We start from the raw sequence: 18,799 nt of genomic DNA on the forward strand, positions 1-18,799 counted from the left end.
TCTGGCCAAATTAAAAAAATTCACTTATTAGTTAAATTCGGTCTACTTACTTTTATTATCAAGGAACGGTGATGAAGATATGGGAAAAATTAAAATTCCATAATCAATTTGCTTATACTTACTGCAAACAGCGCCCTCTACTTAACTTTAATAAAGACAACATTTCAAAAATTACAAAACGATTATAGCCATTAGGTTATCTATTTGAAATTTTGCGCCCCTAAAACTTTTGCGCCCAGGCCAGGTGTCCCCTCTGTCCCCCCCCCCCCCGTGGGACCACCTCTGCCTTAACACCAGATATTTCAACACCAATATGTGCTTTCTGTGTCGTGGCCTGTATCTTTCTATTATTCTGTAACTTTCTAAATTAAAAGTATTTTAAATTAACAAAAGTCAAATTACCTGAGCAATTGAGTAATCTGAAGCACAAGCGGCTGATAAACCCTCTACACCAGATATTCCAACACCAATATGCGCTTTCTGTATCATGGCCACGTCGTTGGCACCGTCTCCAATCGCAAGAGTGACAGATCCTGTACCATTTGCTACAAGCTCAACGACCTGTAAAGCATAAATATTGTCATTTTAACCAATTGCGTTACTTAGTTTCTTGTTTTCTATGCGTCTTGTTTACTTCGCTGTTTTCTGTTTTGTCACTTTGACCAATTGTGTTAATTAGTTTCATGTTTACTTAATATTTTGTTTACTCTTGTTTGCGTTGTTGTTGTTTGTTTTGTCACTTTAAACCAATTGTACTAAATCGTTTCTTGTTTACTTAATGTCTTGTTTACTCTTATTTGCGTCGTTGTTGTTTGTTTTGTCACTTTAAACCTACTGTATAACTTAGTTTCTTGTTTACTTAATATCTTGTTTACTCTTGTTTGCGTTGTTGTTGTTTGTTTTCTCACTTTAAACCAACTTTACTACTTAGTTTCTTGTTTGCTTTGTTTTGTTTACTCTTGTTGGCGTTGTTGTTGCTTGTTTTTTCACTTTAAACCTATTGTATTAATTAATTTCTTGTTTACTTAATATCTTGTTTACTCTTATTTGCGTCGTTGTTGTTTGTTTTGTCACTTTAAACCAACTGTATTACTTAGTTTCTTGTTTACTTAATGTCTTGTTTACTCTTGTTAGCGTTGTTGTTTGTTATGTTATTTTAAACCAACTGTACGTACTACTTAGTTTCTTGTTTGCTTTATGTTTTGTTTACTCTTGTTGGCGTTGTTGTTGCTAGTTTTTTCAATTTAAACCAATTGTATTAATTAGTTTCTTGTTTATTTAATATCTTGTTTACTCTTATTTGCGTTGTTGTTGTTTTTTTTGTCACTTTAAACCACCTGCATCATTAAGTTTCTTGTTTACTTAATGTCTTGTTTACTCTTGTTTGCGTTGTTGTTGTTGTTTGTTTTGTTACTTTAAACCAACTTTACTACTCAGTTTCTTGTTTGCTTTATGTTTTGTTTACTCTTGTTGGCGTTGTTGTTGCTTGTTTTTTCACTTTAAACCAATTGTATTAATTAGTTTCTTGTTTACTTAATATCTTGTTTACTCTTATTTGCGTTGTTTGTTTTGTCACTTTAAACCAACTGCATCACTAAGTTTCTTGTTTACTTAATGTCTTGTTTACTCTTGTTAACGTTGTTGTTGTTACTTGTTTTGTCACTTTAAACCAACTGTACTACTTAGTTTCTTGTTTGCTTTATGTTTTGTTTACTCTTGTTGGCGTTGTTGTTGCTTGTTTTGTCACTTGAAACCAATTGTATTAATTAATTTCTTGTTTACTTAATGTCTTGTTAACTCTTGTCTGCGTTGTTGTTGATTGTTTTGTCACTTTAAACAAATTGTATTATTTAGTTTTTTTGTTTTCTTAATGTTTTGTTTATTCTTGTCTGCGGTGTTGTTTTTTGTTTTGTCACTTTAAACCAACTGTATTACTTAGTTTCTTGTTTGTTTTATGTTATATTACTTAATTTCTTGTTTGTTGCTGAGTACATTCTCAGGAGGGGCCTCTCCCAGGCCACTCAGAGCGTCCCCGGGTGGCCGATAGGGGAACGTCTTCTATATATGCAGGGCACCTCCCGGTAGGAAGGCGCGGATCAAGGGAGGACAAAGCCTCTGGAGGTCTTGAAATACAGCTGGAGCACCCGTGTCTGGGGGCTATAAATTCAGGCGAAGGAGGTGGAAGGCCCCTCTGATGTGCACTGGGCAGGGCCCATCGGCGTATGGATACGTCCCACCAGTCACAAACCTTCTCCCAGCAATGGGAAAATTACAGGTGATGCAGGACGCCAGAAGGGCGCATTATCGGTAGTAGATATAGCCGGCCCCTGCTAGGGATGGAGAGGAGTGGCTTACCACCGTCCTGAAACTAGCCAAGAAATCTTCTTTCTTATTAAAAATTATGAAATACAAACTATCAAAAACAAGAACCAAGACTACCGCGTCTGGGGCAACCGATGAAGTTACCGAGTCCGGGGCAACCGACGAAGTTACCGCGTCCTGGGCAACCGACGATCTGACGACCGAGAATCTCGCGAATGGAGACACTTTAACAACGTTGACGACTCCGACCCTGGAGGCTATGCTTTCCCCTAAATTGATTTTATCTATTCGAACACTGAACGTTAGGACGCTTGCTAAACAAGGCAAAATATATTTTGTCCTAAATGAACTAAACCAATATAAATGGGATATTGTGGGACTTTCAGAAACACACCTCCCTAGGACTGGCGAAGAAAGGATCGGCAACACTAGTCTGATAGTGTCTGGGAGAACCGATGGCATCCATCGCCAAGGTGTTAGCTTTTTGATGTCGAGTAAGGCACGAAGATCCCTGATTTCCATAACACCTGTGTCAGAACGGTTTATTATGATACGAATGAAAGGATCACCGATCAACATCACGATCATACAAGTCTACGCTCCTAACTGCAGCAAACCAGATGAAGAGTCTAACAATTTCTACCTTCAACTGCAAAACCTAATTGACGCAGTTCCCAAAAACGACCCTGTTGTTGTCATTGGCGACTTCAATGCTATTGTTGGTAACGCTTCTGCTGGAAACGAGGATGTTATGGTTAAATTTGGCCTTGGACGACTTAACAAGAGGGGAGAACACCTCATTGAACTTTGCAAAGACAGTGATCTAGCTATTACCAATACTCTCTTAAAACACAGAGAACGTCGTAAGGCGACATGGACCTCGCCAGATGGAAAAACCCGTAATCTTATTGATTACGTGCTCGTCTCTAGGCGGTGGAAATCGTCTGTCACCTTCGCAGGTGGCGATTTCGACAGCGACCATTCTCTGGTCATGTCTGCACTAAATATACGCCTGAAATCTTCCGCAAAGCTGAATAAGAGACCCGCTCGTTTCAGCACACATCTTCTCAAAGACCCTCAAACCCGCCAGACCTACATCGATAAACTGTCTACTCAAATATCGGACCTACTTTCTAATATTTCTATAACTCTATCTAAAGCGGATATCGATAAACTGATCACAGACTCCTCTAAGATCATCAGCAAAGTAGCGACGTCCACCCTAGGAACCTAAAAGGTTGATAAAAAGCCTTGGATAACCAACGAAATTATTTTATTATGTGCTGAGAAACGAAAAAACAATAACAGGTCAGATAGAGAGAGCAGGGACAAATATAAGCAGTTGAAGCGTACTGTAGAAAAAGCCACCCGTAGAGCCCATCGCACCTACATTAAAGACAAATACGAACAGCGTGAGTCTGATTTTAAGAAAGGCGACTCACACTTCATGTATAAGAGAGTTCGTGAGCTAACAAACAAGTAAAGTCTCAATTCTTGTGCACTGCTAGATAAACACGACTCCCAGATACAAAGCACAGAAGGTGTCCGAATGAGAAGGAAGGAACATTTCAAAGAAAAGCTGGATCCTGATATCCTTCCAAACCTGCTGTCCTGGACCTGTTTCCTGTTACTGTCTTAGACCCAAACCCACCTCCAATCCGTTCTGAGGTCGAAGATACCATCCAAGCGCTGAAGACTAACAAGGCCCCTGGCCCGGACGGAATACAGGCAGCACTGCTGAAAGTCCGGTGTGAGCCACTTATAGATCTTTTCCACAAGATTGTATTCGCTACCTGGCAAAAGGTTCATTACCCAACTTCTTGGTGCGAAGCCACAATTGTTCCGCTACACAAGAGGGGGTCAAAGGCGATATGTGATAATTACCGTCCTATTAGCCTAGCAAGTCAAACTGCCAAGATCTTCAACCGAAATATGCTCCAACGGATCAAAACCATGTCATCCTTAGTCCTCCAGGAATACTAAGCCGGTTTTCTCCCTGGTAGATCGACCGTTGACCAAATTTTCCCAGTTCACCAAATTTTAGAGAAATATCTGGAATTCGGTCGCGAACTGTATCAGCTCTTCATCGGCTTTAGGCAAGCATTTGACCTTATTTGGAGAAATGGCCTATGGCATATCCTCCTCCATTACGGAATCCCACAAAACCAAGTAGATCTTATCGAAGATACTCCAAATTTGGGAGTCGCGTCATGACTAGTGAAGGTCTCACTGACAGTTTCCAGACTTCCGCAGGTGTCCTTCAATGATGCCTCTTGTCTCCAGAGCTGTTCAACCTTTTCCTCACAGCAGTCTTATCCCTGGTGGAAACAACTTGCGGCGCACATACAGATAATATGTGCAGATTATATACAGATTATAATGTTCAGACAGATAAGCTAGCCTACGCCGATGATATCGACGAAATGGCTGAAACACCCGAGGATCTACAAGCCGTTGCTAACGACGTCCTCGAAGCCACTAGTTCTTTTGGAATGATCATAAAGGTATCAAAAACAAAGGCTATATGTTACTCACGAAAGCCGCAGGATACAGTTAAGCCAGACCTGAAACTTAATGGTGAGAGTATCCAGTGGGTCGACGAGTTCCCTTACCTCGGTAGTTTGATCACCAGCGACTGCAGTCTATCAAAAGACACTAAAAGACGTCTCGCCCTCACAAGTTCCAGTTTCAAAGCCCTTGTGCCCCTATGGCAAAGCAAGGATTTGTCTCTGCGGCTGAAGACACGACTTTTCGATACCCTGATCATCCCCATCGCAATCTACTCATGTGAAACATGAGAACTGAATGTAAATGACAATCGTCGATTCGCAACATTTGAAACTAAGTGCCTCCGCCGCATCGCCGAGATCACTTACCTTGATAGAATCTCAAATGTCGAACTTCTCCAGCACCTTAAAATACAACAAACAATTCTCATGAAGATGCAGCTCCAGCAACTTCGATGGCTCGGTCATGTACAACGGATGAGTCGGTCCCGTCTCCCGAAAATCCCCATCAAAGGCCAAATTCACGTTTCTCGTCCTCGTGGTCGTCCCCCAAAAAGGTGGAAGGAAAACTTTGCACCTCACCGCATCTCGGACCTTCTTCGCCTAGCAGAAGACCGTGAAGCATACAAAAGGCACATCCACGCCATTACGAAGAAAGAGGCCCCAAGACGACCTTCAAGGACGGATGGGACTTAAGTCAAAAGTAAGTCAAGTTTTTTTATGTCTTGTTTGCTTTATAGTTGCTAATTTTGTCACTTTAAACTATATTTACTTTATATCTTGTTTACATTTGTTTACTGTATAGTTGTTAATTTTGTCGGTTTAAACCAGCAGTATTACTCAGCATCTTGTTTACTAATTACACGTGTTTACTTACTTAAGTTATTGTTGTTTACTTCGTCATTTTGGCCTTTTGTATTACTTAGTTTCTTGATTACTTGATAAACTTGTTTACTCTTGTTTACTTTGTCACTTTGCCCAATCATATTAAACATGACAAATTCGTAGGCATATAGATTCAGTATTTACTAGACGGTAACAAAATATTTTCGTGTATGAAACACAGCCTGCTCCTGTCAATACCCATTGATTCATTCCTGGCATGAACTGATTTATTGTTAGGGGTGTCAAAGGATAAGGTAAGAGAAGAAGGTAACAGATAATACCACAAAGCTAGAAAACAAGCATGAGTTTAAATTCTAAGGGAATTAGCAGATAATAAGAAAAAAGATAGAATAAAATATAAATAGCGTCACCTAAGTTTAATATTAATGGAACTAATCCTTAATAGGGAGCAACTATAACCGCTGGAAAAAATTGAGAAAATACTATTAAACAAACAGTTTTACATATAGATAATTACGAAAATTCCGTTAACATACATTTGGAAAATGTCAAGCACAAATCAAAGAGAGTATCAGGTACTTCTTACAACAAAAAAGTATTGTGCTTTTGGAAGAATAGGAAGAAAAGTCTGCAAACCAAGATAGAATATTGGGAGCCACAGTGATGACAGTGGTCAAATATCGCTCGGAAGCATGGGGGCTCCGAAAAGCTAGAATATCTGCTAGATGTTTTCCAGAGAAATTGCTTACGGATTGTTCTGGGTACCCAGCTGAATGACCATATTTCAAAACAGTAGGCTGTACGAAAGATGTGGTTCAATCCCACTTTCTAGTGCTATAATGAAAGAAAGGTTGAGACGGCTAGGGCATGTTCTGCGGATGAAGGATGACAGATTGGCGACGATTGTTCTTTTCGACCAACTGTCTAGGACTAAACGGAAAGCAGGTCGTCCTCATCTGGGGTGGGAGGATGTCATAAAGAAAGATTTAAAGGCAATGGAAACTTCCTGGGGGGGGGTGTAAAGAGGGAGGCTTAGAATAGATTGGGATGGAGGAAGAGTGGGTGCTGCGGTGAGTTGTTAGTAGTAGTGGTAGTATTGTGCTTCTATCAACAAGAATTGGATCTACCCCATTCGGCGCATTTATCTTATAAAATCTTGGGGGAACTTTCCATAATCGGAACACAAAATTAAGTAAATACCTTTGAATTTTCTAATTACTCTAATGTAAATTACAGATAGATAACTTACATTTTTTATAATTCCTCTATTGTAGCTTACAAAAAATATAAGGTATCCCTCTAGTTTAGAACCTGATCTATGGATATTTGATTTAAAAAAGGTAAAAAAAAAGTTTTGCTCCACAAGCATATTTACTCCAGAGAAAAATCTTCGATAATAAGAAACAAAATAAGAACAGGGTCACTTTAATATTAATGCAATTACTCCCTAATAAGGAACAACCATAATCGCTGAAAAAAAAATGACAAAATACAATTAGACAAAAAGTATTTACATATAGATAGTTAAGAGAAACCAATTACAAAATATTTGGTAAGTGTTATGAACAAATCAAACTGAGTATCAGGTACTCTTAATAAAAAAAACACGACTTATTGTGCTTCTATCTCAGAGCCATCTATTGAATCTACCCTAGTGGTATAAAATGTAAGGGGACTTTGCATTATCAGAACACCAAATTAAGTGAAAAGCCTCAAAATTTTCTAATTGCTTTAATGTAACTTATAAAAAATGTGGGGTATACCTCTGGTTTAAAACCTGATCCATGAATATATGATTTTAAAAGGTAAAAAAAAATACACAGTTTTGCTCCACAACAGTTTTGTTTGCTTCATAAGCATATTTGCTCCAGAGAGAAATCCTAGAAAATCGCCGATTTTATGCATGAAGAAATCTAAGATGGTTCCAGAGGTGAAAAATGCTTTAATATCGATTTCCTTGGTAATTTAAAAATTTCTTGGTAATAACTTGATAATTTATTATAACCAAATATTGATTTCCTTGGTAATTTATTACTTTCTTAGAAATTTTACTTGGTTATAGTAACACAAGAGCCTCATGCAGCATTTGGAATTCTTACAAGAGGCATGACCACAGAGATAAAAACATAAAATTTTTACAAGGCCAGAGACATAAAAACTCTTGTCTGTAGAGTGGTTGGACATAATTGTATATAAATTAAATTGTAAATATTCGAATAACTATTTTTTCAAAGTTATTCGGGCCCTTGTCCCAGCTCACTTCATCTTCTTCTTGTTTCAATTAGTTTGGAGACGCTTTTGTATAATCTAATTACCGGAATCCAATACCGTTTCCTGCAGACTGTTCCTGAGGCAGTTCGAACTCCTAGTTCCGTATTATGGTGCAGTGATCAAAACCACTGCACCATTATAGGGATATTCCTAACCAGTGAACGATCACCATCTTTTGATCATAGGACGAGGATACACGAGGGATATGGCAATTCCTCCTGAGCTTTATATAAGAGTCTCTCACGATATGCATAAACATGAAAAGAATTCAAGGTTGTAAGAACGCTAACTCATCACGAGAAGGAATCACCTAGAGTTTGTTATACAGCCGTTGATATATAAGATGGGTTTCATTAGACCTGCAATGATATAGACATAGACAACTTAATTATTATAGAATAAAGACTGATTAAGGTTTTCCCGAGCTCCATGTTCTTTATTTTGCGACCAGTAAAGGTTTTCTTTAAGGTTCCTCAAGTACTTCACGTTAATACGGTTTATTTTGATTATTTATTTTTTTATAATTATTTATACATTATATAGTTTAATATATTTCATTTTATATTTTATGCTTATTTTAATTATAATAATTATTTATTTAACTATTATTTATTGCAACATTACATTATTTATGATTTCTTACATGTACTCACCCTTTTTGCCACCCAAAAGTGACAATTTGCCTACTCACAAATTACAATGATTGCCCCTATAATATATGGGATGAACCAATATATACATACTACGCTGCCTTTCCGTGACAACAATTAACAGTTCAAATATAAATAAATCCTCTTATTAGATAGTGAAAACCAACGATAAAAATTCTGGATATTTCGATCACATTCACAGCGATCGTCATCAGCAGATATACAGGTAAATAACCTGAATATACAGAATATACAAAACTCAGTTTCTGCTTTGCCTGAATCACACTCCTGGGTAATGTAAGTTCCTGCAAAAATGAAAACCCTCTGAAAAAAGTTACGATCAAACAATTCCTGGTAACGAAACGACCTGGATCCTGAGATTCCTGAGGAATCCTGAGATTCCTGAGTAACTTCTCAGGTGCTTCCCTCAAGCAACTCAGGCGCGTCCCCAGGTGGTGGATAGGGGAACATCCTTCAGATATGGAGGATACCCTCGAATATTAAATAAGAGGGCGCGGACCAAGGGGGGACCCAGTCTCTGGGGGTCTTAAAAAGCCGGTGCACCCTTGTCTGGGGGATATAAATACGGACAGAGGAGGAGGTGAGCCCCTCTGATAGCGATCTTGCTGGGCCCACCGGCGCTTGGATATGTCCCGAAGACGTTAAACTCACCCCCAGTAATGGGATAAATTGCTTGGTGACGCCGTGATGCAAAGTGGGATGATCCACCCAGCGAGGACAACTGTGAAGAGCGGAAGACACACTCGAGGGTGTCAACGGTCCCGGCTAGAAGCAGAGAGGATTGGCTTGCCGTTGCTTCAAAAGCTAGCCAAGAAACTTCTCCTCTTTATGAATTATGACTAGGCAATCACTGAGGACACGAAATAGGGCTACTGCGTATGGGGAAATCGACGGACAAGCTACCGCGTCCGGGGAAACCGACGGACAAGCTAACGCATCCGGGGCAAACGATGTATTGACAGCCAACAGCGTTGGAAACGAATCAAGGCAACGTTTGACAAGTCTGTCACAAACGGACGCTAGAACGGTTTTATCTACAAAAGTCACAACCAGAATCGGCACGTTAAATCTTCGGACACTTTCGAAACCAGGAAAGAAAGACATGCTCCTCCGTGAAGCAAACCGCTATAATTGGGACATCATCGGCCTCTCAGAGACTCATCTACCAGGTATCAGCGAAGAACAGATAGGAGACGCAACCCTTCTGCTTTCTGGAAGACAAGACGGAACACACAGACAAGGAGTCGGCTTTTTGCTGACAAAAGCAGCAAGGAAATCTCTTCTATCAGTGGTGTCTGTCTCGGAGAGATTAATGATGATCCGACTCAAAAGCAAGTTCAAAAACTTCTCCGTGGTGCAGGTCTATGCTCCGGATTCATCGAGATCGGACGAAGAGTCGGAAGATTTCTACTCTCAGCTCCAGAGCCTTGTCGACACCATTCCAAAGAAAGACATCGTGTTAGTCCTCGGGGACTTCACGGCCATCATGGTGAGTTAAAAGAGCGGAAGCAGAGATGTCCTGGTTAAGCTTACGATCGGACAGATCAATGGCAGATGAGAACGACTCACTGATTTCTGCCGAGATAACGAGCTTTTTATCACAAACATAATGTTCAAGCACATACAAAAGAGTAAAGTTACGTGGTGGTCCTCCAATGGAAGAACTGCCAATATGATAGATTAAATACTGGTATCCAGCCGATGGAAATCTTCATTCACAAACACAGTGACGCTAGGAGGTGGGGACTTTGATAGTGATCACAATCTCCCCATGTCATCGCTTCGCCTAAGATTAAAGGCCGTTGTCAAGCCGAAACAAAAAGTTCCAAGATTCCGGATAGAAGCCCTTAAAGACCTTAAGACGAGACAAGAGTACATAATGCAGCTCAACGAACGACTGTCAAAGACCTTGCAAGAAACACCTGATCTGCTGAGTCCAGCCGACATCGATCTACTTGTTTCGCAAAGCAGCCTGGCCGTATGCGAGACAGCTGAGCTCGTCCTCGGCCGTAAATCTGCAGAAGACAAGCCATGGATTACCCAGGAGATTATTGATGTGTACCGAGAAACGAACTCTCCAAAACAAGCAAGATCGAGAAAGCAAGGATAGATTCAAAAACCTTAAACGTCAAATTGAGAAGAAAACCCGCCAAGCACTAAAAGACATTATTATTGAAAAATGTCGGCAGTGTGAGGAGGACTCCCGTAGGGGTAACTCACACCTCATGTTCAAACGTGCTAGAGAGCTGACAAACCGCAAGGAAGCGAAGTGCCTCGATCTCTTATATAAAAATGGACACAAAATCACTACTTGTGCCGGAATCCGAGATCGATGGAAAGAATACTTCCAGGAAAAGCTTAATCTCACAGTAAACCCAGATCCTGAAGTGCTTCGAAAGTTCCCAGCACACAGAGATGAGGAACCACCCCCACCACCCACCACCTTTTGATTTTTTTTTGAATAGATGGCGTTTAGAGCGCTCAAGTAGCAGCCTGAGCGTCGTCCAATTATAGCTTGATTTGTGAATTTTCTCGTGGTTTTTCTGCTGTGATGGTGTAAGTAATCGAAAATTTGACTTTCCTAGTTTCCATTAGTGCACTAATGATGGTATTAAAGAACTGAAAAGCTGACTTATACGAACTGAATTCATCTCGCTGACAGTGGCGCCATCTATTTTGTAATTTGGAGTTTAATTGGAGATGGCGTTCCAGGGCGCTCAAATAGCAGCCTGAGCGTCGTACAAGTATAGCTTTATTTGTGAATTTTCTCATGGTTTCTTTTCTGCTGTGGTGGTATGAATAATCGAAAATTTGACTGTCATAGTTTCCATTAGTGCAATAACGATGGCATTAAAGTACGGAAAAGCTGATTTATACGAACTGAATTCATCTCGTCTGACAGTGGCGCCATTTATTTTCATTAACTTAAGGCTCTTTCGACTGTTGAGAAAGCCGCCAGATGTCAATCCAAGTCAACAGCGATCCAAGCGTAGCCACAGAGGGAAAAGAGGAGGCCAAAGAAATAAAAATTGTGCTATCCCTGTTCTCGTTTCTAACAACAGAGCGAGGTCTCTCAGTACAGCAAGGGAACGTATTCTGACAGTAGTTAACTGCATCCCTCCTAGTGAAATCCCTCCTTCGCTTCGTCCGTGGTACGCTGACCCAGTATCGTCACTGTCAAGTACCCCACCCCCTAACACCTGAGTTTTTCTTGTCGAAGTGCAGACTTCCCAATATCCTAGTATGTAATGCCCGATCACTAAACAATAAAACCGACGAACTTGAAGTAGTTCTCAAACAGACGAGTTCCCCCATTGCTGTTATCACAGAATGTTGGGATATTAACGATGAAACCGGGCATATCAAGGGGTACAAGTGTTTTTTTAATACGAGACGCGACCGAGGGATTAACCGACGAGGCGGTGGGGTCGGACTGTACTTTCGGGAAGACTTACCTTGTAAATTACTAAGTCAGCCCAGTGAATCATGCCATGAAGTAATTTGGGTCGAATGCAAACCAAAGCGCCTATCAAAGCGATATTCGTGCTTGGTTGTAGCTGCAGTTTACTACCCCGAAAGTGCAAAGAACAGAAAAGAACTGATCCAGTATATCCAAAACTGCACTGATGACCTACGCCGCAGACACGCAGCGCCTGCTTTTGTAATCGCTGGTGATTTCAATCAGACTAATAAGGCATGGGTCTCCAGCATGCTTGACCTTAAGCAAGTTGTCTCAATCCCTACTCACGTCAGTGGTAGTATATTAGATCTTATTTTCACGAACAGTCCCGATTATTACGAAGTACCCTTCTCTCTCGGTCCGTTGCATAACTCTGACCATAACACACTTCTTTGGAAGGCCAAAGTTGGCTTTCCAGCACCACGTAAAGTAAAAATTACCACTCGACCTATGACTAAAGAGGCAATTCGTTCCTTTGGACAGTGGATTGGGACGTTTGACTTTGATGAGATTTGCTCTATGACAGATATCGACCAGAAAGTTGATACTTTCAACTCTTTGCTGTCATGTAAATATCACGAACATTTCCCTGAGAAAAAAATAACTGTTAGTGATACTGACAAACCTTGGGTAACACCCGATCTAAAGAAGCTTATCTTAACTCGCTGCCAGTTACATCGCAGTGGGGATATTGTTCAAGCAAACAAACTTCGTAACCGCATTGTTAAACTGTTACGAGCAGCGCAGAAAAGGTACGTTCATGACAAAGTCTCGCCTCTCCTTCAAGGTGAGCCCCGTAGGTGGCACTCTGAAGTCAAGCGTCTTACCGGAAAACGTACCACCAGTGAAATTAAGATACAGAAAGACGACAAAACGCTGATAAAATCAGCCGAAGTGAACGCCTTTTTCACTTCAATCTGTACTACTCACCCGTCCTTCACCGAAGCCGAAATCGAAGCCCTCATTGCTGACGTCTCTGAAGATACAATCGTTGAAGTATCCGAGTTCGCGGTGTATAAAGAACTTCAAAAGTTAAAAAGCAACTGTGCTTCTTACCCAGGAGAATTGCCAGTTAAACTTTTAAGAGAATATTCTATGTTTTTAGCAAAACCACTCTCATCAGTGATCAATCAGTCGTTCAAGGAGCACAAATTCCCGAGTGCTTGGAAAAAAGCCTACGTCCGCGTCTTACCTAAAGTCAAAGACCCGAAGTCCTGCAATCAGCTTCGTCCGATTTCTATTACGCCTAATATGGCTAAAGTGACTGAATCTTTTATTTATAGAGAACTCCTAGCCCAAGTTCAGCCAGCCCTAGATCCGTTTCAGTACGGTTGCTTGAAAGGGAGTAGTACGACGCATTATCTAGTACGTCTCTACCACCTGATTACCGAGTGGTTGGACAAAGGCAGTAGCCTCGTTGACCTGCTTTTAGTCGACTATCGTAAGGCTTTTGACTTGATCCGCCACTATACAGCAGCAAATAACCTCAAAAAGATGGGCGCTAGGAAGCATATTTTGCTCTTAGTTGTTGACTTCCTGCGTAACCGCTGTCAGTGTGTCTATGCTCTCTTCCCTAGTGACTTAAACTCTGAGTGGGCTGAACTAACGTGTGGCGCACCACAAGGCACTAAGCTGGCAGCTCTTTTGTTTTTAGCGGTAATTAACTACATTATCCTCGAGTTTGAAGACAGATTCAAATACGTGGACGATCTCTCCCTACTTCTGAAATATCTTGCTGAAAAGTCAGACGTGTATCCCCAGTTCAGCAGTGAGATCAGGAACTCCTTTCTCGAGGCGTGTAGCATTAATGACCTCCAGCTTAATATGAATAAAACAAAAGTCATGAGGTTTAATCCGCTTAAGCGTGACCTCTCATGCCCGGTTCCTTGGTACCCTACTACCTCAACCTCAGTGATTCTCGGGGTTACTTTCAGTGATGACTGTTCATTTAGCGCGCACATCGCCGGTCTGGTGAAAAAAGGTAGTTGCGCATTACAGTCGCTAATTACCTTGCGCCGACTGGGTTTCTCACAAAGGCAGCTGAAGACGGTTTACGTCACGTATGTGCGCCCAATCCTTGAATATGCGTGTCCTGTGTGGGGCCCTCAGGCTCATAATATTGAACACCTAAGTGAAGATCTGGAAGCCATTCAAAAACGGGCAGTGAAAGTGATACTAGGCCCGAAATACAACTCTTATGAGGCTGCCCTTAGTACCTTACGACTGCCAACGTTGCGTGATAGGCGCTTACAGTTAATGTGCAATTTTGGGCAGTCCCTTCTTTCGTCCCAGAAACACCGTTCGTTGCTTCCCCCACCTGCACCTATCACCGCCAACACCCGCCATAAAAATCAACTAGTGCCGCCAAAGTGTCGAACAACCCGTCACAGCAATTCTTTCGTGCCTTTTTTGTCAGTTATTTAAACCGCCAGTGACCAGTTTTATGCAATGTACTAAACAGCGCCATTTAGTCGGGGCTTCGGCCACGGCTACGATAGTTGTTTATAAATAAATGAGTCTATGAGTCTATAGTCTATTAAGGTCAGAAGTAGAAGCCGCACTCAAATCCCTCAAGTCAAATAAGGCACCCGGAATAGACGGTATACAGTCAGAACTGATAAAAGTGGAATCTGATATCGTCGTTGATGTGTACCACAAAATAGTAACAGCTGTATGGGAAATAAAATACTTCCCTGAGTCTTGGTCGAAATCTGGCATAGTGCCCTTGCACAAGAAAGGATCTAAAAGTAACTGCGAAAGCTACAGACCCATTTCGCTTACTTGCCAACCAGCTAAAATCCTTACGAAAATTCTCCTTGATCGGATCAGAAACCTGACAAGACAAGTAATCCCTGAATATCAAGCTGGCTTCCGTCAAAACCGATCCACCATAGACCAAATTTTTGTGTTAATACAGATTATGGAAAGATACCTGGAATTCGGGAAAGAGCTATACCAGCTGTTTATCGATTTCAAACAAGCTTTTGATCTAATTTGGCGAGAAGGCCTATGGCACATCCTGGCACAGTATGGTATTCCCACTGACATTATTGACATTATCAAGAGCATGTACGAGAAGTCGAGAAGCATGGTGCAGACCAGCGAAGGCTTTACTGAAGAATTCTCAACCTCTTCAGGAGTGCTGCAAGGATGCCTACTCTCCCCCACGCTGTTCTGCCTATTCCTGAATGCTGTACTGGCACTGGTGCCCAATGACACGGGAGCATCCATGAGTGGACACCTCTTTGACTTGCTTGCATACGCCGATGACATTAATCGCCTAAACGAACGACTAGAGGAACTGCAATCAAGCGCTAACGATATTGATCATGCAGCTAGTTCCTTTGGGATGGAAATCAATGCTAACAAGACAAAAGCCATGAAGGTAACGCGGCATATAGATACAGGCCTTCAACCCAGCAAAATTATGATCCAGGGGGAAGAGATCGAGTGGGTTGACATTTCGTTTACCTAGGAAGTGAGCTGACGTCCACAAACGACTCCTCAAAAGACATTAAACGACGCCTCGCCCTTGCCTCAGCCTGCTTCAAGTCATTGCGATCGATCGGGAAAAACAAACATCTGTCGCTGAAACTAAAAACACGCCTTTTTCGAGCTATTTTGGTTCCTGAAGCAACGTACGGAGCATAGACATGGACCTTAAAAGCAGAAGACAAACGCGAGATGGCGGCCTTTGAAGCAAAATACCTAAGGAAGCTTGCTGGCATCCCCTACCTTGACCAAATATCAAATGAACAGCTAATGTTTTCGCTCAACTATTTCCAGACCGTCATGCAGACCATCCAGCTTCAACAGCTTCGATGGTTAGGCCACGTTCAGCGGATGTCCCCAGCCCAACTTCCAAAAATTGTGTTTGAAGGAAGGATTGATGTCTCCCGGCCAAAAGGACGACCTCCCAAGCGCTGGAGGGAAAACTATCCCAGCCATCCCCTGTCGGTACTCCTTCGGACTGCAGCGAACAGGGAATCGTATAAGAAGCTTTGCCATAGTTCTGTCAGAGGAGACGCCCCGAGTCGGCCAATCCGGCCGGATGGGAGTTAAGAATAAGAAGAAGAAAAAACGACCTGGAATCGCCTTACAAAAAAGGGAGTGACCTGGGGTAATAGTAAGCGAAATTATAAGAAAATACAATTTTTATTGTATATATATATATATATATATATATATATATATATATATATATATATATATATATATATATATATATATATATATATATATATATATATATATATATATATATATATATATATATATATATATATATATATATATATATATATATATATATATATATATATATATATATATATATATATATATATATATAGGGTTTTCTGCCATTTCTTGGCACAAAACATGAATTTTGCTGTACCAAGGAGGACCAAGTTGTTGTCAATTGAACATTGGAATATAAACAATCGGTTTGAAATGATCAATAAATTATATATTGCAAATTCCTGGTTTCAGAGGCAAAACTGCCACTTCCGGTAGCTTATTGGTTTTTAAACAGTCGTATAATTAGCACAAAATAAACATATATAATTCGCACAATTAATTAAATTGATTTACTTGATATTCAATGAAACTACGTACATTTATGTATAATTGTGCATCAGCTACTATGGAAGAGGACTTATGCGGATGGGGGGAGGGGTGCCTAATGCCTCAAAAAGTGCATTTTGAAGCCCAATTATTTGAGGCTTCGCGAGCTTTCAGATAAATATAGGTGGTAGTTATTTTTGAAAGGCACACTGCTCTTTCACGACGTACAAATAACGGTTCAAATATTATTTCGATCACACACACACACAGCGAGTTTATTTTGAGTTTACTCCTGGTGACGGTCGTTGTGTTTGTGATTGAAAAATCCAGAATTTGTATCATTGTTTGTCTAAATAAAAGGATTTATCCCTATTTGAACTGCTATTTGTACGTCACGGACTATAAAGAAACTTTTAATTTTAAAATTAAATAGACAATATTTTTTACCTCTGCTTTTTGCATTGGAGAAACTCGGCAACAAATAACAGCTTTACTTGATCGGCATAAAGACAGAAAATCTTTCCGGATTTCACAAGTCAAAGCAAACGTCAGTGTTTTCCCATCAACAATAAGAGCGACGTCATTTTCTTTACCAACGGATTCACCAATCTCCGTTAGATGTCGGATGATTGTTTCTCTAGTACCCTGAAAAGCAAAACCATTTAAATTATGTAGGTCATTTTCAAAAAATTATTTCTAGATTGTACACAGCAACTTATTATTTTATTTCGCAGGAGAGAATAGTCAAACCTGAGTAAAAACTTTCTCGCATCTCTTCAGCCAAATAAACAGATCACTTATCACACTTCTAATTATTTACAATTATACAAATATAAATTTATAGTAAAATTACAGTAATATTTGATCTGGATTTCATGAGAGTAGACATTATTTTTTAGAACGCTTTGCAAATGTTCACGACGTCTCTTGACAAAACTGTCAACTTCTGTCTTATTCTGTCATTGTTGTCTGAATTAGGTCGTGATAAAACAAAAAAATATATATACGCTAAAATATTAAAGAATATTTTGAGATTTCACCAAAAAATTCAATTGAGATTTCAAAAAATCCAGTTAGTCATACTTATCCCTTAAGTCATTTCTGAGTTCCAAGTTCCATTTATTTCCATAAAATAACAATGACGAAAACAATATCCCAACGGGCTCAATGGCGTGTTATTTGGGAAACGACTTACAATAGATAGTATTAAAACTTGGATATATATATATATATATATATATATATATATATATATATATATATATATATATATATATATATATATATATATATATATATATATATATATATATATATATATATATATATATATATATATATTATATTATATATAAATATAAAACATACTTAGCCTAAATATAAATCTATATGGAAAAGAGATCAACTCACCGACAGTCCCCACGAAACAGCGACCCTCCTTATCACTCGACAATCAAAAAATTTTCAATCAAAAATTAAAAAATTTTCTACGTCATCGAGGTTCCAACGCTAACAAAACAATAACCCAAAAATGTCAAAATCCTAAAACAACTAAAACCTATCTAATTTTTACCCTTAATAAAAAAACTTTTTATGTCCCTTAAAAGAACCAAGTTTACGTAACTGCCGGATCTCAGCAGGAACCAAGTTCCAAGCACGCCCCACAGTCACGGCCAGACCGAGGTCTGAATGAACCGAGGGAGTAGTCAGAATCATCAAATCCTCCAAGTTACGAACTGTGTACAAATTTTACTTCCCTTAATAGATTAAGTAGTCAAGGAAAACAACATGAAACCCAGAGTTACCTGTTTTTTTTTGTTGTTTTTTTTACCAAAAATGTACTCTAAACAGCTGTAGTAGCTCAAAAATACTTCAAAATACAAAATTGACACCTGTAGCATTGTTTTTTTTTTTTTTTTTTTTTAGTTCTACGTATTAAACACTTTTACTATTAGTTTTTTCTCTTGTTATCTTTAAGTTGAGTGAGGCCATATCACTGAATTTTGTTTTACTTTTTACAGCTTTATAGTGTGCAGTCTACAGTGAATTCTGCATATGACAAATTTTGACTATTGCGTATGTTTTCTTTTTTCCTTCAATTGGTTAACAAAAGATGTTTACTGATGCCAACAAAGCATGCATGAAGTTCTGAATTC

At 39.7% G+C, this 18,799-nt stretch overlaps 1 protein-coding gene across 3 annotated transcripts in view; it reads right to left on the reverse strand.

Moving 5' to 3' along the window:
- ATP8A (ATPase phospholipid transporting 8A1) overlaps positions 1-18,799 on the reverse strand; it is a 200,294-nt gene that overhangs the window by 46,723 nt on the left and 134,772 nt on the right. For all 3 annotated transcript variants that reach the window (XM_089099369.1, XM_089099370.1, XM_089099368.1), the window contains exons 12-13: positions 17,091-17,288; positions 403-561 (exon numbers count right to left, since the gene is read on the reverse strand). In XM_089099369.1, coding sequence (XP_088955495.1) covers positions 403-561; positions 17,091-17,288 — 357 coding nt within the window. The remainder of the gene's footprint in view (positions 1-402; positions 562-17,090; positions 17,289-18,799) is intronic.

Source organism: Artemia sp. Qi Xiang Cuo, chromosome 13, assembly GCF_049724085.1.
Source record: "Artemia sp. Qi Xiang Cuo chromosome 13, ASM4972408v1, whole genome shotgun sequence".
In the NCBI taxonomy this organism is placed as follows: Eukaryota; Metazoa; Arthropoda; class Branchiopoda; order Anostraca; family Artemiidae; genus Artemia; species Artemia sp. Qi Xiang Cuo.